At 58.9% G+C, this 20,064-nt stretch overlaps 1 protein-coding gene and 1 long non-coding RNA gene across 8 annotated transcripts; one reads left to right on the top strand and one right to left on the bottom strand.

Moving 5' to 3' along the window:
• The first annotated feature begins 366 nt into the window (after window positions 1-366).
• On the top strand, window positions 367-2,900 carry LOC125108773 (uncharacterized). Its single transcript, XR_007130008.1, has 3 exons — window positions 367-409; window positions 620-879; window positions 1,330-2,900. It is a non-coding gene; the product is annotated as an uncharacterized LOC125108773 (long non-coding RNA).
• TPD52L2 (TPD52 like 2) lies at window positions 1,464-18,668 on the bottom strand. Of its 7 annotated transcripts, none has more exons than XM_047745076.1 (9): window positions 18,513-18,668; window positions 16,007-16,152; window positions 14,081-14,229; window positions 13,346-13,405; window positions 8,697-8,798; window positions 5,637-5,663; window positions 4,690-4,731; window positions 3,572-3,620; window positions 1,464-2,997 (listed from the first exon to the last, which is right to left on the bottom strand). In XM_047745076.1, the coding sequence occupies exons 1-9, from the start codon at window positions 18,529-18,531 to the stop codon at window positions 2,902-2,904; spliced, it is 690 nt and encodes a 229-aa protein (XP_047601032.1). In that variant the 5' UTR covers window positions 18,532-18,668; the 3' UTR covers window positions 1,464-2,901. The 7 variants fall into 7 exon arrangements, with proteins under 7 accessions (XP_047601032.1, XP_047601036.1, XP_047601034.1 ...); XM_047745080.1 differs by lacking the exon at window positions 18,513-18,668 and adding an exon at window positions 16,854-17,470; XM_047745078.1 differs by lacking the exon at window positions 5,637-5,663.
• Window positions 18,669-20,064: the final 1,396 nt, after the last annotated feature.

Raw genomic sequence — 20,064 nt, 5'->3', positions numbered from 1 at the left:
CAGTGAAAGTGCTGACCACCAGAAACACCCACAACAGCAGGAATGGACACATCTGGAGCAACAGGCCAGCAGAAAGGGGCTCCCCCAGAGGGCCTTAGGGGTGGGTGTGGCTAGCACCACAGGGCATAACATTAAGGGAAAGCAGAGCACAGAACACTGTGTCTTATGACTAAGGGGAAAGGAATGAGAATACACATTCTTATTTGCTCGCCTTTTCATGTAGAAATGGAGGATGAACATGTAATGAGTCATCACAGGAGCGCCTGGGTGGCTCAGGTCCCCACCATCTCAGGTCCTGGGGTCAGCCCCGCTATCTGGCTCCCTGCTCATCGGGGAGTCTGCTTCTCCCTCTGCCCCTTTCCCCGACTCGTGCTGTCTTTCAAATAAATAAAATCTTAAAAAGAGAAGGGTCAGGGGCGCCTGGGTGGCTCAGTGGGTTAAGCCTCTGCCTTCGGCTCAGGTCGTGGTCTCAGGGTCGTGGGATCGAGCCCCCGCATCGGGCTCTCTGCTCAGCAGGGTGCCTGCTTCCCTTCCTCTCTCTCTGCCTGCCTCTCTGCCTACTTGTGATCTGTCAAATAACTAAATAAAATCTTTAAAAAAAAAAAAGAGAGAGAGAAAGGGTCATCACAGAGAGCAGGCAGGCCACGGGTGGGGAACCAGAGCCTGTTTCTGAGCACATGCTGGACCCACTTGTTCATCTCACAGACCCCGTGCTAACAAAGGAGTCATCAAACCGCGCTCGGGCTGCTCAGCCGGCACCCCTGCACTCACTGAGGCCTCCCATAGCAGCTGACCCACTTGCCGACCCTGCTGACCAGAGCCTGCTGTCCCCACTCCGTCTGCGCCACCGTAATTCAGGAGTGCTGCCCTTGACAGTTGGTTCGTTTGCTCAAGGCTGTCCTTTACCTTTGTTCACGGCTGCCCTTTACCTTTGTTCACAGGGTCCCACCTCTGGGGGGGGGGGGGCTGTAAGGACGGGACTCTCTTACGACGCCGAAGCCCACTCAGCGGCCTTCTTCCGCCTGAATGAGACTGTGCACCTGAGGGATACGTGTGGCTTTCCTGTCACCGCTCGGGTGTAAGGGCAACGAAATTCGACGCTCACAGCACTTCCGAGTGGCTTCCGGAACAGGCCCAACCCTTCAACGGGGCCAGTGTGGTCGGCCAACCAGCCTCTCTGGTGCCTGGCTTGACGGCCTCCGGCTGCTTAGCGCTGAGCCCGCTTGTAAGCTGGCCAGCTCCTTCTCACCCTCCCTATGCCCCTTCCTCAGACACCCCACAGACCCGTCACCACAGCACTCTCTCACGGCACGCTCTGTCTTCACTCAGGACTGAAGAGCTTCACCTGCTTCCCGGCTGCCTCACCCTCTCCCGAGAGCGTGGGCCCAAGGCAACAGGATCCCAGTGGGTTGATCTGCCGCTCCTCTGACCTTCGCGAATGAAGAGAGACGTACCACACAAGCTCACATGGGTTCTTCCCCAAAGGAATGCTTTATTGACAAAGTCCCCATTATCCACTTTAAGGAAAAGATGAATCAGTTACTACACTTGTGTCCTGCTTTCTCAGCACACCCCATCCGTGATTCTAACCCTGAAGAAAAAACACCAAATGCTGTTCTTCCCATGGCGCCAGCACAGACCGTAGTCCACCCAGGGCGTCTGAAGTGACCAGCGGACACTCGGCTTACCAGAGGACACCACGGTCTACTAGAGTGGACTCTGCGCGTGCACAGGTGCGCTCTCGGCCTGCTGGAAGCCAATAAGGCACGGAGCTGCCCCTCCAGACACACCCCATGCGTGGGGCCCTGACCACAAGGCTGCTGGGGTGTGGCAGCTTCAGAATGGGAATGAGATCTTTGTAGCTCCTGAGAAAAGGCGAAAGCAGAGTCCCAGCCGACCCGATGCAGGGCCCATCTGCTTCCCACTTGTCCCCAGGGTGCGGCAAACGGGCATGTTGGAGCCCAGCCGTCTGTGCAGGGTGTTGGCTTCTGCTTCTCCTACCCACCCACACCTCCACGCCCAGAGGCCCAGAGCCCTCTGGCTGGCAGGAGCTATCCCAGTCCTTGAGGAGAGAGAAGCAAGCTTCATACACTGGAATGCAGTGCATCTGCTGAACAAAACACACCAAGGGTCCAAGCATGCTGCCCTTCGGGCTAGACGCAGAAGTCTACATAACGCTCGAAACCCACTGAAGAACCCTTATTTTCATATAAAAAACATTATAAACAAATAAAGCATATTGCGATGTAAGGCTTGTATGTCAGCTTGAGTCCAAAGAAATAGTGTTTTCTAATGGAGACTAAAGCTGCTTTGCTTGGCTTAAATTTTCGAAAAATTCGCTGCATTTAAAAAATAAAGAATTTGCTTTTGTTAAAGCTAGATCATTAGTGTAAGAATTAGGCGCTGTTGATAACCAGGTTCTTGCTGGAGGGTTTCAAAAATTGGAGAGTTTTCTCATTTAGCATTTGAAATAAAAACTGAAGATCAGAGGACTTTCTGGACGAATCTTTCTTCCGCAGATTCCTTCTATAACTCACGAAAGGGGAGGCTGAGGAAATACCACTTATTTTATGCTTATCACTCTCCGGTTCCTTCCATGTTCTCGCGAACTAACAAGACCGCCAGAGGGCCCACTGTCCTGTCTACTCCCTGCACCCCAGGAAGGACGGCACAGTGGTTTGCATCTACCAACTTCAGTGGAAAGCATCTGCGTACAAGACCGCGTTCTGTAGAACTCATGCGCACACAGCAGCCACGTATCCATGGGAATGGCAGGACCCTCCTCAAAGCCAGCTCGGTGCATCCACCCGAGGTCTGACGGGCTGCTCCGCTACAGCGTCGCGGCTGTGACGATGAGGGTGGGCTTGCACTTCTCCATGGCAGGGCAAAGCTGGGATGGGCTTAGAAAGGCGTGTGACCGGGCAGGGGCTTGGCGCCACTCCCGGTCGGGGAGGGCAGGTTCTCAGTGCCATTCTCTCTGCCACCTGCAACCTTAGACTACAGATGGGGGAAAAGAATGGAGAAAAGAAATAATAAAACCTGAGACAGAGCACACAATGCTGGCATGCCCTAGGCCTTGCTGGGAACCCCAGCTGTTCAGCTCTCTACGAAGTCTACACCACATCAACACCAACAGGCGATAAAGAGGAACAAATCCCCGACACGGGCAACAGGCTGGCAGTATCTCTAGGGGTTTAGGCTGTGTAGAAAGAGCAAATCTTCAAAGGCTCCACGCTACACGGTTCCAATCCTAGAACATTCTGGCAATGACAAGTCATCAAAACGGAGAACAGATGAGCGGTGGTGGGGGCAGGGCTAGAAGAAGGTGAGCCCCAGGAAGGACCGTTGTGGGGATGACACCACTCTCCACCATGACTGTATCACTGTCCTATCCCGGTGGTGCTACTGTGAAACGCGATCACTGGGGAAACTGTGGAAAAGGTACAAGGACCCTCTGCGTTAGTTCCTGTCACCGCATGTGAATCTACGGTGCCCAAGTACATTTACATAAAGGACGCGTCGCGCCGCGCCCCACCCCAACGAGCCAAGTGAATGGTCCAGAGAGAGTTACCTTTATGTTCCCAACTCGGTCTTCAAACGACTTGAAGGTGGCAGAATTCCTTTAAAGAAAGAGAGAAGAGGTCAGTGTAGGGAGCAAGGGGCTGTGCCGCCCCCTCAATCTATAGGGCTCAGGGTCAGGGCCAGCCTCCAGAAAGACCCCCAACTGTATCCTGAGACATTAAAAATGGGACACGCCAAAAGGGAGGGGGGTATGTGCCCCGAACATGGCCCCGATAAGGTCATTCTGGAGGCCTCCAGGTCGGAGAAGGCCAGCCACAGCCACCCACTGCGAGAAGAGACTGCACACTGCCAGCGGGTCAAACGCAACTTCACACGGGCAGACCACAGACCCCCCGCCTAGGCAGTAGGTGGGATGTGGGACGCGTTTCTGCTGTACCCTAAATACACACTGATGGGCCACCCAGACGTCATAAAGAGTCCCAGGTGTTCCTGACACAGATCTCTCACAGAAGTCCAGCAAAGGAAAACCGAGGACAATTCTGGAACAAGGGAGCGAGGAAGCGGCAGAGGAAGAGAAAGCGGGCCAGCCCCAGCCCGACCCAGCACCCTTTCCACAACCAACTCCAGCCTCTCTGGCTCAGCTCCTCCCGGTACCTCGCGCCCCTAGGGGCAGCCTGGCAAGGACCCCCAGCCACAGCAGAGTGTCCTGTAACAAGGATGGTGGCTCTGCGGCTGCCCCACCATGGAGAACACACCCGTGGGAGGTTTCAGGAACAGGCCACGGCTCTGGGTGTTCTGAGGAGACCAGGACTCCCCTCCAGATGCAGATAAAGGTTTCCGTAACAGGCCTAGAGGGACCTCAAGCCTCCTGGCTGTCATGTATGTGTAGGATTCTCTCTGCCCCCCACCCCCGCGGCCCAGCCCCATGGGCAGCCCTGGAAGCTTCCAGATGGGAGCCCGTTGGTACAAGGCTCTCCTCTGCGCCTCACCCCACTAGCTCTTTAGCCTAGAAGGGATCTTTGCAACCCGGGCCCACAGGAGGCTGCCAGGGGAAGACAGTCCTTGGCTCAGGCATTTGGGACGTGTGAGGCTGACCGGCAGGCCTCACCCACTCCCACCCAGCCCCCACTCGGGCTCTGAGAGCTCTGGGGCACGCGTGCACGTTACCTCATGGCCGGCATACTTATCGAGTGGCGGATTGAAGAGCTGCTACTCGGAAGCACGGGAGAAGCAGAGAAGGAAGCAGGAGTTAACACAGGAACGAGACTGGCCACCACCACGCCCATCAGCTTGTCCACACAGACACCCGCCTTTGCAGGGTCGGTGAGCTCTGGCCACAGCGCACAGAAGGGCTCCCCACACCAGGAGGAAAACTCAACCCAGGCTTCTCTCCCTGGCCTCCAAAGCTGCCCCAGAAATGGGACAATGCTAAGGGACAACTTTAAATTAGGAAACGAAGAAGACCTAGGCCTGGGCCTTTAAAACCCTTTCGGCACAAACGACTGTCAGACGTCCTTACTCAACCTCACAGCGAGTGAAGGGACTTTTGGCAAAAGAGAAACAAGCCGGCCGAGTAAGTAAAAGTATTTACAATCAAACACTGTTCTGGATTTGGGCTCTAGGCCTGCGAGCGGGATGACGGTGTGATGGGCAGCAGTGCTGGCATCAGGCTAGAAAAGCACGACCGAATCAGCACGGAGCGAGGGCCACTCAGAGGGGTCCCAGTGCTGCTCACCGCTCTCACAGGATCAATGGGACCAACTCAACTCGCAGGGACAAGACTGCTTCTCATGGGGAGGAGAAAACAGGAGCCGGCATTTTGGAGAAAGCAGCACTGACCAGAAGAGCGAGAGGGTCAGCATGACCCTCCCGCACGAGCAGGTCTCCCCTCAGGAGTCCGCACAGGTGGGGGCCGCGGGACAAGCTCGGTGAGGCTGGGCTGCAGGCTGGCAAGGAGTCACACGGTCACAGCCCGAGGAGCACCAGGCTGGCAGAACACCAGGCGGGGCCCCCGCTGCCTCTTCCAGCGCAGCCTCCCACGGGCCAGCCAGACACCACCCTGCCCTGCGTCAAGAGAAGAACCTTGCAGAGGTAACGTCCAGCAGCAGTCTTACCTAAAGGAGTGTGAGAACGGACGAGCCCTGAAAGGCGGCAGCAGGAGGAGAAGAAATGCAGTGTTAGGAAAGGGAGGCCAGGGTCCACCCCAGCCCCTCCACCAAGTTCTGGGAGGCCACGCAGGGACCCCCATGACCACCCCCAGTCCTCACACCACCAGGGAGAGCAGGACGTGCACCCTGTCTCCTCTCCCCAAGCCCCAAGTCCGTGACAGGCACATGACCACACCTCCACGACCCCACCTGGGTCACAGACGAGGCACGGTGTGTCTGTGACTCTGTCTGGAGTTAGAGGGAAGAACCCACAAAGAGCAGAGCAGGGCAGAGGTGAGCTGAGGGACCGCCCTCAGGGTCTGCGTGTGCCACTCCCCAGAACCCAGGTCAGCCAGGGTCCGCCGACAATCTCCGCAGCAACAGACCAGCCCGCGCTCTCCACGGGCCGCAGCCAGACCAGAGCACGCATGCGCTGCGACAGGACTTGGGACACCTTGCACTCTGGCTCCATCGGGATTGCAGACAGGTTCCAACCCAGAAACACACACGGGCAAAGGCGACACAGCCACATCCTCCTCAATGCAGCCGGGCCCAGCACCTCTTATCCCCAACGTGGACATCATCTCCGAAGCAACACAGCCACGTGGGTGGGCAGCAGGCCTGCCATCTCCAGGTGGAAGGAGCAGGAGTCTGAGGGTTCGGGGAGGCACAGGCCTTCACAGGTCACCGGGACAGAGAGACCCACCCCTGCTTGAACCCAAATCCAGCTCTCTCCCAGCCTGCCACCTCATGCCCCAGGGCACACAAAAAGCCTCGGGCCAGGGCTGCTCCCAGATAGGCCCATGGAGGACACCGATGTGGGGCAAACGTCTGACACATATGCACTTCCCTACACCTCATTTCCGTTCTCAAGAAGCGGTAAACTCTGAGCCTCAGCTCCAAACTGGGGAGGCTAACGGGCCGCGGCCTCAGAAAGCACCTGAGACAACACAGCGAGGAAGCAGCGACACATCGAGGTGCCAGACTTCACCGCGTCCCCGAAAACACAGCAGAATAAAACCAAAGAGCCCCAAGGAGAGGTACAGCAGCAAACGGGACAGTCCCTCTGGGCACGTGGAATGGGACCGGGTCCCTCCCGCCAGCCGGCCCGTGCGTGTGAAGCACAGTGCTAACACGACACACAGGGAGGCCACGGGCCACATGCCACGGGGCAGCAGTGAATGCCAAGTCCTGGGGCGAGAGCGGGAACGGAGGAACAGACGCCGAGCCGGAGCCCGCGGCAGCCCCACCACAGCTGCTCCCAGCAGCGCCAACGCTCCGCGTGCACTCAACCGTGAGTGGGGACACACAACAAGACCAACGCCCAAAGTGACAGGGGACACGCTTAGTGAGCACGTAACACAGGCCGCGAAGATGCTCACTGCCTCCCTCAAGTGCTGTTACCCGCCTGGCATTCCGAGCGAAGAACAGGTACCACCCGACACATGGCTTGCCCCGCGGCGTGGGGACGGCCCGCGTGAATCCGCGGCCCTCCCTGGGAGCAAGGCCTGGCCCCCAGTGGCGTGCGATCGGTCTGTCCCAGGCTGACCACAGCAGGTACCCCAGAGTGCAGCAGCGACGGCCCATCTAACTCACATGACATGCGCTACAGGCACACACCACGTGGTCTCAACCGGTTTACGGGGCAGCCGCCGCGGACCCGCCCTGCGGTCGGCTCGGAGCCATGGCGGGTAGGGCCCGAGTCATCACAGCCACTGTGGACAGGCCTGTGTCACAGGCTGACCCAAGAGGATCCCCGGCCATACCACAGCCACTCAGGAGCTGGACCAAAGCACCGAGGAGACACACAGACCACGTACTGACTGTTCGGAGTCTCCGAATGTTTAAAATTTTTCAAAATAAAAATTGGAGGGGGACTAATTCCATCAAGCAAACAGAAGGTGGGCACGGCCCTGGGCAGAAGCCGACGGGGGAGGGGCTGTGCCTTCACCCCTGGCTGTGTGGCCAGCGCGCAGCCCCCACCTCGAGGCCTGTGAGGGGAGGAAATGCCTAACCTAAGCAGGCAGGGAGGCAGCCCACCCGAGGGCAGGAGGGGAGCGGCTTCCGAGCGGGACGGGGCCGGCTGCTGCGCTCAGCACACCAAGCCCACAGGCACCACCACACTGTGCTTCTCCACTGTGAGAAGACAGAGGACTCAGCACGGGCTGGGGGCCGCGGGGAGGCGTTCCCCGAAATCCCGAAGTGAGGGGACCGGGGCTGCATGTGGGTCAGGGGCCAGGGCAGGGCTGGGCGGCAGCGGCCAGGTGCCTGCCGCGGTAACGAAGCCCTCCGCACGGCTGCTGGCTAGTGCGCGCTTCGCTCTAACCATCCTGGGAAGGACGCCTTGCCAAGGGCAAACGAGGCGGTGGCCGAGCCAGGATTCACACTGTGGCCTTGGGCCCCAGGGTCCAATCCCCTCCGCTCAGTGCAGTGTAGCCAGAGACATGGCAGGTGCAGCCCCGGAGCCCAGAGCAGGAAAGGCTGGCTGAGTCATAGCCACCAGGCTGCGTGTGGGTGCTGCCACGTGTGCTCAGAGGCCCCTCTGATGGCCCTGCAGGTCTCCTCAGCTCTGGGGGAGACCACTCAGCCGGGGCCCCTGGCACACGGCCGCACACACTCTGTGATCTGGGCCAGGCAAACATTCCAAGGCAACAACGCGCTTCCCCCAGCCCCACCCCACCGGCTGGCCTGCCCAGAGTGACGCCCCACCCTGACACTAACACCAAACGGGGGCCACCCTCCCTCTGAGGAACTTCAGTGGGAAGCACCCAACTCCACGGATCCCAAGCGTTAGAAGTTGCCCAGAAGAAACAACCACCTCCTCCCCTAAGAAACACAGGAATGGCAGAGAGGCAGCCCACAGAAAAGGGACCACGCACTGACTGGTCCAAGCTGGTGGGCTCACATCTGTGGATGCCAAGGGGCCCTGAGGGGTATGCATCTGAGCCCTAGGCCCCTGAAGAGCCCTAGCAGCTCTAAAACCCCTAAACCCTCACCTGACTTACCCACGCGACTAGAGCATCTCACCTCATGTCCCCGAGCTTTCTGCTAATGGCGGAGCCCACGGTGGACAGGGCAGCCGACGTCTTCTGTCCGGCCTGGGAGAGAGTTTCTTGAGTCTTCTTGTAGCTGAGAAGAAATACCAGTTGAACCAACCCAGAAGGAGGAGCAGTCATCAAGCGTAAGCCAAGGACACCAAGTGCCCAGAGTGTGCCCAAAAGAAGGAGAGAGGAGCCGTTAGTGAGCACATGCCTGGCCTACCAGGGAGGGGACCGACCACAGGGACAGAAGCGGCACAGCCAGGTCTCAACCTCCCAGATCTGAAACAACGGTTTTCTGACCTCATTCCGCCTCACCTAAAACTCAGGTGCCCACTTCCCTTGATCTCTCACCATGCTGAGTGTCTGCCTCCTGCCGTGAAGACAGCCCTACAGGGGCCCTGGGTCTGGGACAGAAAACAGAAAACCCCCTTGTTCTGTTAATCTGGGAAGCTTATGTCAAAATGCCAGCACGCCCATGAGGGTCAGGATGCACTTGACAGTGTGGACATGGAGCCCCTGTCCCATGCTGTCTCACAACACCCTTTCGGCGCCGCAGGACCTTCACCTCAGGCCACTGTTCTCAGTGCCTGGGGGAGCCTTGGATCACAGAACAGACCACCCTTTCCGTGCCCTCCTGCCCCATCCACCTGCACGCAGGTTCGTCCCAGAAGACACACGGGTCCATGACCTCAATGTCCGTGCGATGGCCACGGAGAAGGCAAGGACACCTGGAGAGCTAACACGTGGCCCCACCAGCCCTTGTCCAGCTGCCGCCACGAACAGCAGACACAGCCGCCTGAGGCTGAAGGCTCCTTTCTGGCCAACCAAGAAGCCCTAAAGAAACGGCTTGTGATGGCTGGGATCTCAGGACGCCGGCCTATTCTCTGAAATCACTTTCTGAGGGCTTGTTGGTGTCCCCAGGTCACAGGGGAAGGTCAGACAGCACCCACCTCAGGTCCTCGGAAGTCCTCCCCCCATCTGCTCCCCAGTGCCATCTGCAGGACGCCCCACTGGGAGTGCCTGCTGCCCCCCTCCCTCTCCTCCCTCCTGACCACACTAGGTGGGGTTCTGCCATGACCTCCCCACGCTACCCCATCTTGTGGGGGGGGGGTCCAGCCTTGCACACTCCTGGGAGGGCCTCCCTCAACTGGGCAGGCACTCTTCACAGCACCGTGGGGCTCAGGCTTCTCTGGTGCCCAGCAGGGCTCAGGACTCAGAACATGCGCTTTCTAGCCAGTGAGTTTGAAAACATGTTGAAGTCACTAGAACAGTGAGTTTATCTTAGCTTCCAAGAAGGTTCATGAATCCCAAAACATACTAATAATGGAGAAAAAATAATCTAAAATCTTTACTGTAAGGGCGCCTGCGTGGCTCAGTGGTTAAGCATCTGCCTTCAGCTCAGGTCGTAACCCCAGGACCTGGGACTGAGCCCTGCGTCGGGCTTCCTGCTCAGCGGGGAACCTGCTTCTGTCTCTCCCTGTCTACCCCTCCCCACTGCTCGCTCGCTCTCTTCCAAATAAAATCTTTAAAAATTTTTAAAATAAAATCTTTACTGTAAGATTTGCTCTGGATTTCCTGCAGGCATTAACCAAGCCTCTAATTCTGAATCCAACCTTCAGTGAAATCTGACTATCAGAAACCCCACCCCGCCCGCCTGCCCGCGACAGAAACGTTCACAGAACTGAGCACGAATGGAAACAAACCCCAAGTAGGAATGCAGGAGCCCATACAGCTCCGTGGCTGGGATCCGGACAAGCCCCCCCGGCAGAGGGGCCGACCACAGCTGGTTCGCACGACGAGAAACCCAAGTGCACACGCTCCTTCCGGGAGAGTTTCCACACACTCAGCTGTAACCCTCCAAGGCGCCTTCCCAGCTGATGGAGCCTAAGCCAGGAGCTGCCACCTGCACCATACTTTGTCTCAGGGTCAGCGGAACTGTGGCAATAAAGGGCTCTGGAACCTTCTCTGGGGTCCCTACCTTGCAGTAAGCCTTTGGGCCCCCTCACCCTCACGCCCAGCTGGCCAACGGCTTTCCTGTCAAAATGAGTTACAACAGGTTACCTGCAAGAAAGAGGCTGGGAGGCGCGGTTGTTGTTTGTAAGGCACTAAGCACGAGGTAACTAATGGCGCTATTTAGTTTCAGAAACGCAAATTCAGAAAGCGTCTTCCAGCCATCTCTCGTGAACCAACGAATACGTAAGACCCCGTGGCCCTGTCTGTTGCAGTGAAAGAGTCTGAAGCAGAGGCTTGAAGGCAAAGTCTGCACAGGGTGTCTGTGCCCACAGGGAAGCTGCAGCTGGAGGGACCACAAGCCTGGGCTGCGGACTGTCGGTGACGAGCAGGTCCTGAGGGGACTCGGGTCGGAGCCAGCCACCAGACGACAGACAGCAGGCACCCTCGCGATGGGCCGCTGTGATGGGCAGCGGCCCTGCTGGAGACTCAACAGGGTGGAAGGAGGGGTCACAAGTGACTCCTTCAGAGACGGGAACCCCCAAACTGGGGCAGATGCAGAAGTGGAAGCCACGCTCAGGCGGAGACAGGGCCGGGGGCCAAGGCCGAGTCTGGACGCAGGTAACTCGGGCCCAGACATGCTCAACAGTGCTAGACTGAGCCACCCTGGCCAGCACCCCTTGGAGAATCACTCCTACCTTTCCGGAAACCAGAAGTGTAGAACCCGACAAACACCAGGCTCCCGCCATCAGTCAGGGTGGGGGACCTGCCGGAGGTGCTCGCTCCGGGATCTTCCCCTGGGGGCTGCTCCCACTTCCAACTGGGGGGGGGGCTGACCGCAGAGAGGCTTACAGCGCCCCGACCACAGTGAGAGTCCAGTGAGACCCACACCGGGTCCTCCACTCCGGGCCCTCCTGCTGGGGGGCTGTGAACTACAAAGATTCAGACCTGCACCGCTGGGCACCCCTCACACCAGGAAGGAGGAACCGGACAAGCTGATACCATCTACGTCTGTGCTTTCTGTCACACACAACCAAAGGACTCAACATGCCAACCAGTAGCCATGGAGTTCACCTGGTGCCACACGCACACGACTGCAGCTCTGTCTCCCAGCAGACAGAGCCTGGGGAGGCGCCCGTGTCACAGCCAAGAGAAGACAGGACGAGAGCACCAACACTGCCTCTGCCCAGCACGACCTCACGACAGCCAGCCTGGCAGGCACACACATGTCTGGTTGACAGGGATCCCTCGGGGACAGTCATACCCCACCAGTGGCCTCCCACAGCGATGACCAGCCAGGCACCTTCGCCCCAGAGAGCGCAGAGCAGCCAATATTTTTAGTCACCCCACCCCGAGCTGGGTCACCGTCCCCCTGGGCTGTCCCTGCAGAAATGCTCCAGCCCCTGGAGCTTCACTGTGCCAACTCCTCCACCAGCGCAGCTGGGGGTGAGGCCTCAGGGGAACGGCCGCCACCTGCGAGGCGCCTGGGAAGGGCCATCCTGCCGGCCACTTCCATGCCAGAGCCACAGGCTTGTCAGAGGAGTCAGCGGTGTAACTATCTGAAACAGCACTGTAGCAACCTCACACCACCTGGTGTTACAAATGGCACCAAAGTCCCCTAAGGCTCTTTTTGGGTTAAGTCCGCACCATGAGCCTGCCTGGCACCCAAATTGCACAGGTGACAGCTGCTGTCTCAGCCTGGAGAGCACCGGCAACGTGGAGCAGGCATCGTCCGACACAGCCCTGAAGACACAGCCGCACAGGGTGTGGCCAGGACTGATCTCACCCCAAACCACACAAACGGCGGGACCCGCCAGAGCGCCCTGGCACCCAGCCCCCCCGGGCACACCAAGCTGCCGAGACCCCAAGCACAGAGCCAGCTGACCTGGGAGCCCAGGCGCCGGGAGGACCAGCTCTGTAACAACTGTTCCCTTCCAGGCAGATCGAAGACCTGCCGGCCAAGTTCTCTGGGAGATACCGCAGCACTTCCTCCTCGACAAGAGATGGAAAAGAATCCCAGAAAGCCATGATCTTGTAACGTGACCCCGCTCGGTTCAAAGGAACTAGAATCCGATGGGAGCACAGGTAACAGAAGTGCTGTTTCCTTGTGTAAAGATCTCAGATAAACACAGCCTTGGCAGACACGAAAACCCATGTGTTGTTTCCTACTCTGCTCATATTCCGCGTGGCTGAGAGCTCGGTGCCCCTCAGACCAAAGCGACCCCAAGATCCCACCAGCATGGCCCGTATGGCAGCCCTCACTCAAGAACCCCCTCAGCAGGAGCCCGGTCCGCAGGGCGGAGAAGACCAAAACAGGCCCCGAGTCACCATCGGCGTCAGCCCAGACGGGGCACAGCCACTCTGCCCGCTCGCAAGGCTGAGGGGCGCCTACCAGCCGGAGGTGCCGCGCAAGCCCCACCAGGCCTCTCCTCTAAGGGACGCGCCCGTGCCAGCCAGATGGAGGTTTTCAGTGCAGTCTGTGGCCGAGTGAATTTCCTTCAGCAACTGCACCCATTTCACGAGAGTTTTACTTTCATTTGTGTTTAAGAAAAATCATATTAAAAATAAAATACCCCCGAACATTAAAACCAGGTCTGTGCAAAGTGCACACAGCCTCCCTGTCCCTAAGAGGAGTGTCAAGAGGAAGAGGAGGAGGAGAGAGGTGCTGACGGCAGAGGCACTCACAGGTCTGACTGGGTCACTTTCTCATTCCACTCTCCAAGTTTCTCAGAAGTTTTCACATAGCTAAAAACAGAAAGTCTGTGGTAAATTATTTAGAACAATTATTTCAACTAAGGTTTCGAACACAGGTGAAATCTCATGGAACACGGAAGAGGGCTGGATAGCAGGAATGGCGGGTCTCCAGACTGCCTGAGAACGGGGTCTGCCCCTCCTCTCAGCACCTGCTTGAGGCCAGGTGAGGCCCATGGCAGAACCGACCGGTCCTTTTCCTATCATGCCGATCCGACCCTGGATGATACATTTCAGAAGAGCCATGTAGCTACACTTCCCAAGTTCAGAGAGCTGAGTCACATCTGGTCAGAGGTCTTGGGGTTGTGACCATGTCCTGCTTGTGAGGACTCGAGTTTGCTTCAGCAGATGGGGGATCATAGGAAAATCAGCCTCATTAAGGACCTAATGAGCTTTCTCTCACCTTCGGACCCTGAAATATATTCTTCTCAATTTCTGCTTGGACACTAGCTAGTGTATCCCCCCGCCTTCTTCTAAAAACATGTGGACTCTAAGCTCTTCCCACGCATACCAGCTGCAAGATCAAGGACTCAGCGCCTCTGGCTGGCTGCTAGCACACAGGCATACTGAGTCCCCTAGGACTTAACCTCCCATTGACGTGGCAAGGGCACCAATCTGGTGAATGGCCTCCGACCACCAGGAGCACCTCTGCCGCAGGCAGGTACCTACGCGTTAGAGACCTGCACGTCATGCCAGCTCCTGGACAGGTTCTGCTTCAGGCCCTCCAAGGCAGAGAGGCCCAGCTTCCTTTTCAGCTCTGCACAGTGCCTCTCCTTGGCTGCCAGCACCTGGCGCAGAGTGACAATTTCCTCTTCCACCTATGAAAGCACATAGTTGGTTAGCTACCGCTACTGCGGGACGTGACGGACGCCCCCGCCCCCACACACTGCAATGAGAGGGTTCTCAGAATCATGGACAGACTTTCCGATTACAGAAACATCAACCGTCTTAGGAACAGAGTCTATGTCACACAAGTGTTCTGTTTTTATCTGGTACTAGCACCCCAGCTTCTTCAGGAAGACTGTCCCATCCCCCCAAATCAAGTGGTTCTGGTGGGGCTACCAAGCACTGTGCCCACCCATGGATCCCCAAGCAAGGCCTGTCACAGCTCTCCCCTGGACTGGGCCCAGCTGTCAGAAGAGACAGGCCCCTCTCCCTCCAAGCTCCGAGTCTGGGCCCAGAAGCTGGAACTGCTGGCAGCCAGGCCCCATCCACACTGGGAAGGAAGTGGAGCTGACAGACAGACAGATGGCCAGAGACCCAGGTGACAGAGCAACAGACTTATGACTACATGTATGTTCCTGAGGTTTGCTCCAGGCCTTGGGAAAGGCAGTTACCTGAGCCAAAAGTAAATTCTCTTTTGTGCCTAAGGTAGTGTGAATTGGGTAACAGAAAGAATCCTGACAATAAAGACCTGAACCTTCTTGGGTCCTCAAATAAAAAAGAATGCGGCCCGAAAAAGCAGCGTCCTCTAGAGCGTAACGGCTCCAGAGGTCTGTTTCCAACTGCTGTGCTGATAGCTGCCGTAAGAAAAAGAAAAGTCCTTCTCTTTAAAAAAGTGATGGCTTGGAGTAAGATAACAAAAAGTAGCTCAGAGCCTTACACCACTAGGTTTTCCATCAGAAGATAGCTGAAACAGGAAATAACTTAAAAGCAGAGTCATCTAAGGCCAGACTGCTACCAGTTACTCCAGCACTAGCGACCAGTGACCAGAACATTCCACACACAGTGTGACCACCGACAGAGCTTGAGGGTGTGCAATCCAGCTGTCTTGGGGGAAGTGCACACTGAGAATTTCAAGTGACACTGAGCTTCTCCACTCTGCAGCTCAGCTCTGAAATGACCCAGTGCAAAACACAAGCCTGGCTGCGCTACCTGCGGCGAGTCCCTAACCTTCCCTCGGCTCAGACACAGCTGCAGGTTCTCCCCTGATCTGAGACCTGGTCGTGGGCTGAGGCTTATCTGCACAGCAAGGTCTGTTTAGACTCAGGATGCATCAACACAGGTTGGTCTCTGGAGACCGAGCAGGGCTGTGACAGGCAGCACATCAGCTTCTGCCTGACCCGAGGCTACACTCGGGTATTAGCAAATTCATGACGCCAGACTGTGAATCCCACGTGAGTCACCGTTAGAGTCTGCATCACACGGTAAAAAGAAATGTCCCTGGCAGCTGCTATGAGTAAAACATATACTTGAAGATTTTGGCTTTTAATTACCATTTCCTCTTAAAAGATTCACTTTAAAAAGATCACATGAAGCACTTTTTTACAGAAATAGTATTTTTAAAAGGAAAATGGAGATCTAGGGACGGATAAATGTGTGAAGTCTGGAAACCATCAAGTGTTAATTCCAACAAAGAAACTCCCCTCGCTGGTGGGATCAGAGCAGCTGTCCAGTGTAGACACTCTCCTCACAGACTCCCTACAGGATGCCAAGCACACACAAAGCCACCACAGAGAGCGGTTTCTGTGGGACTCTGGGAACGACCCCCCAGGGCAATTTCCGCAGAGCACAGCTAGCCCTATGGCCCCCTCAGGCTAATGAGGGGGCCTGAACTCATCGTTCCCCCCAAGACAGACGGCCAAGACACAGCACCTTTGCAAGCTCAGCCCTAAGCTCCTCCTCCTCAGCCTCAGTCAGACCCTCGACAGCAGGAGTCTGGGCAGCCACCGTTGTGTCGACAGGGACATCTGTCATGGAGTCGGACAGCAGACCTTTGTTAGGAGAATTCAGGTTGATATCTGCCAGAGACAAATAAGGTCAGAAAGTGTCAATGAGAAGTTACAGAAAGGGGCGCCTGGGTGGCTCAGTCGTTAAGCATCTCCCTTAGGCTCAGGTCACGATCCCAGGGTTCTGGGATTGAGTCCTGCACTGGGCTCCTTGCTCAGCGGTAAACCTGCTTCTCCCTCTCCCACTCCTCCTGCTGGTGGTTCCCTCTCTTGCCATCTGTCAAATAAATCTTAAAAAGAAGAAGAAAAAGAAATAGTTACAGAGAAGTAGATCGGGAAGAGGTCTCCCCCGAGGAAGAAAGCAAGGGCGAGAGGACAGGTTAAGAGGCACTGGAGGGGGGACTGTGGAGAGAACCAACACCTCTTCTCTGACAGGTTCTGCGGGGATGGCTTCGCCATCAGGCTGAGGGCATCTCAGGCCACCCAAGGTGCTACTGCAGGGCATGAGAAAGGCTGGCACAAGGCAGCCAGACCCTAACTCTGCCTCCCCCGATGACCGTGCACGCTCCGGAGACAGGAGCCTTTGCTACAAACAAAGCAGTCTGACCTAACGGATCTTCCAATTTTTAGAGCAGAGAAACTTAATACAGCTGTAAACACAGCAGGCACCACCTCCAACCGGCCCATCTGCAGAGCACACGCTAAAATTACACACGAGGAGCACCTGCTGCGCATCCAGGCCTGGCAGGGAGTCAGCAAAACAAAATACCCACCGTCTGTGCCCGACCCTCATTCCGCGGCAACAGGCAGCCAGGCGCAGAGAAAACACTGCTTCCGCCCCTCCTCGACACCCAGATCAGGCTCCAATTCCCAGTCACCATTTTCTTTCCGAATTGAAAGCATCTTCCTGTCTGCACTAAAAGTGGACAAGATCCCGCACAAGGAAACATGCGTCTGCTTTAGCTCGTCCCAGCTGCAAACCCACGGCTGCCCCGCGGCACACAGGCCGCCCATGCCAGGAAAGCAGGCTCTGCGCGGTGTCCAGCACGGTTAAAAGTAAAGGCCTGGGGCACCTCGAGGGCTCAGTCCGAGGAGCGAGCGGCTTTTGATCTTGGGGTCATGAGTTCAAGCCCCACAAGCAGAGGTGACTTAAATAAGTGAGCTTTTTAATCAGAAAGCAAAATAAACGTGAAGTCACAAAAGCGGACGGAAGGTAAAGCGTCTTCTGCCGCAGGGGTTCCCCACCGCGGAAGTCCGAGGCCGGCTAGGAAGGGCCCTCACACGCCCCGCGCCGCGGGAGCTCAGCACTTCCCGGCGCTGGGTCCGGTTCGCTGCAGAAGCACGTCTGCGGGTCAAGCCGCGGAGCGCAACATGCACGCCTCGGCTTCATCATCTCTCCCCGCCACACCGAACCTCCTCGAATTTGCTAAATGCCTCACCTTCTCCATAACCTTCTCTTCTCTCAAAACACACACGTGACCGCAATGACCCCGACAGAGACTGGGCGTTGCCAACCGCGCCGACGCCAGGCACAGTCGCTCGCGAGACAGGCCTCAGCACACGCAGGGCCTCCACAGTGGGGTGGAGGCGCGACCTGGGGGCAGACCCTCCAGGCGAGTCCCCGCGCGGGTCATACAAGGGACCCTCGCGAGGGGTTATTCTGGGAACGGGAAGAGGCCCGGCGCCCAGTCCGCGCTCAGCCAGTACTCCCACCGGTGTCACGCCGGCGCGCCGAACGCAGACGTGCGAGTCGAGCCGCGGGAAAGCCCCCAGCGTCCCGGGCTCGGGCTCTGCGCGCTCGACCACTCCGCGAGCAGAAGGGTCTCCGAAACGCACCGGAGCCCACGCATTCCGACCCGGGCCTGCGCGGCCCTTGGACGCAGGAGCCCGGCCTCCCTTCCCAACAGCCCCGGGACGGAGGGCGGACGGGAACCCCCTTCTCACGACCGCGACCCGGCCCACGCCACAGCGCCGGCGCCGGCTCCCACCGCTCTGGGGCGTCTGCTCTGGAAACCGACCTGGAGCGCGCGCTGCGCGCCCTTTCCCCCTTGAGACAACCCCTACGCCGCCTGCGCTCCGGGCAGCGCTGCCACCCAAGGGGCGCCGCACCGCGCGCGAAGGTGGCTCCAGCGCGTCTCCCTCCCCGGGAGAGGCCGCAGCGCGTCGGCCCACGTCCTCGTGCAGGTGGCCTGTCCGAGGGCCCCGCGTGGGGACGGAGGCCGGCCGACTAGGCGGGCGCCGAGCGGGGGCACGAAGCCCGAAACGCTGGGGACGAGGAGAAGCTTCCGGGGAGCGGGTCCTCCGAGCGGCCGAGGCGGGGGCGGACGACGCACGCCACAGCCCTCGGAGGCTGCGAGGCCCGGCGCCCGGCAGCTGGAGGAGCCACGCGGCGGGCCCAGGCGGAGGAGCGGAGGCGCCGAGCCCGCGGGTACCTTGGCCTGCGGAGTCCATGTTCGGGCCGCACGGGGGTCCGGGCCTGCGGCGCTGCGGAGCCTAGCGGGCCGCGCCGGGACTCGCTCGCCGCGTACACAGCAGTCAGCGGAACCGCCTCAGCCACCTCGGTATTGCGTAATCAGCGACGCGACGTCCCACTTCCGCTCCGACGCGCGCTCCGCCTTCATCCCGCCCCCACCAACGGCATCCAATGAGAGCGCTGTTCGGCCCCAGCCCCTATTAGGCGCTCCGGTCTGATTGGCCGAGGCTGCGGAAGAGGCCGGAAAGGGCGGCCGGGTTCCAAGGGAATCCCTCCCACGTCCGCTCCACCAGCGAGACTCCCAGGTAGAAAGGTCCGGGGGAGCCCGGGGAAGGTGGGAAGTGGGAGGACCGTCCAACGTGGCGCTGCGGAGGCGTGGGGTCGGCCCCCTCGGAGATGCCCGGGTGTCTGCCGCGGCCGAGAAGTGCCACGGCTGACGCGCCGCCCAGACCGCCTGCGATCCCTCTGAGGCCGGACCCCGACTTCGGGATTAGCTTTTCCGCGCGGCTGCTTTTCTTTCCCCTGAAGCCCTCCCTCTTCACGGGACTCTTCGTTCAGTCGTGTGGGGCCGACGCGGGGAAAGGCGCGTCCGCGATTCGTCCCAGCCCGAGGCCGCCCGGTGCGCGCGCGCTGCGCCCCGCGGTGCTCCTCCGTCCCCGCTCACGCGGCGCGGGGAGCCAGGCGGAGCCCCCACTTTGCACACGAGGACACCGAGGTGGGGGTCGTGTGTCCGCGACCCTCAGCCGGTGAGGGGCGTCCAGCCAGCGCGGGAGCAAGAGTTGGCTGGGCTTCTCCACGCACCGGTGTGTGGGCGCCAGGCAACCCGGCTTCGCTGGAACAAGCCCCCGGGCCCCCCTCGCTGGGTCCTCGGGGCCACTGCAAGCAGCTGCTCGGAGGGTGCTCAAACCCTTCAGGATCCGACCCTGCTGGACCGCAGTCCCCCTCTCCAGCCAAGCCTCCCTCGGCAGGGAAGCCCTTCCTCACCCCGGAGAGCTCCTCCCCTGGGGCAGCCCAGAGCTCACCTCCGCACCTGTGTCCTCCGGGCGCGCACCTGTCTGGCACCGGTGTCCTCCGGGGGGGCACCTGCCTGGCTCTGGCCGGCCCTGGGCTCGGTGCACTCCTGTGCTGGCGATTACGTGTCTGCCCCACTCGGCTTCCCTGAGGTTTTCCAGCTTCCCGCTCAGCCCACCCTGGCTAGCCCCAGTCCCCGCTTCATGCAGCAGGTGGTAGAGGGGCGACTGCATGACAGGTGGTGGTGGCCGAGGGCCTGTCCCTCATTCTGGAGTACACCCTTGAGCCAGGAGCAATGCCCGGCCGGGTCTGGCTCAAGGGGATGCCGAGCAAGTGACGGTCCGTGCCGGCGCGTCTGCTGCCCACACGGACACGCCCCTGTGAGTCCCTGTCACTCCGAGTGTTGTCCTTGCCTGCAGAAGCCAGGCAGGTGGAGGTGCAGAGGGGACCCTACAAAGAGCCCAGGGTCGCACTCCTGGTCGGGTCTCGCTGCTAAGACC

The sequence above is a fragment of the Lutra lutra genome, chromosome 9 (genome assembly GCF_902655055.1).
Source record: "Lutra lutra chromosome 9, mLutLut1.2, whole genome shotgun sequence".
Classification (NCBI taxonomy): Eukaryota; Metazoa; Chordata; class Mammalia; order Carnivora; family Mustelidae; genus Lutra; species Lutra lutra.
The sequence above is the reverse complement of the archived record's forward strand: the minus strand, read 5'-3'. Positions and strand labels throughout refer to the sequence as shown.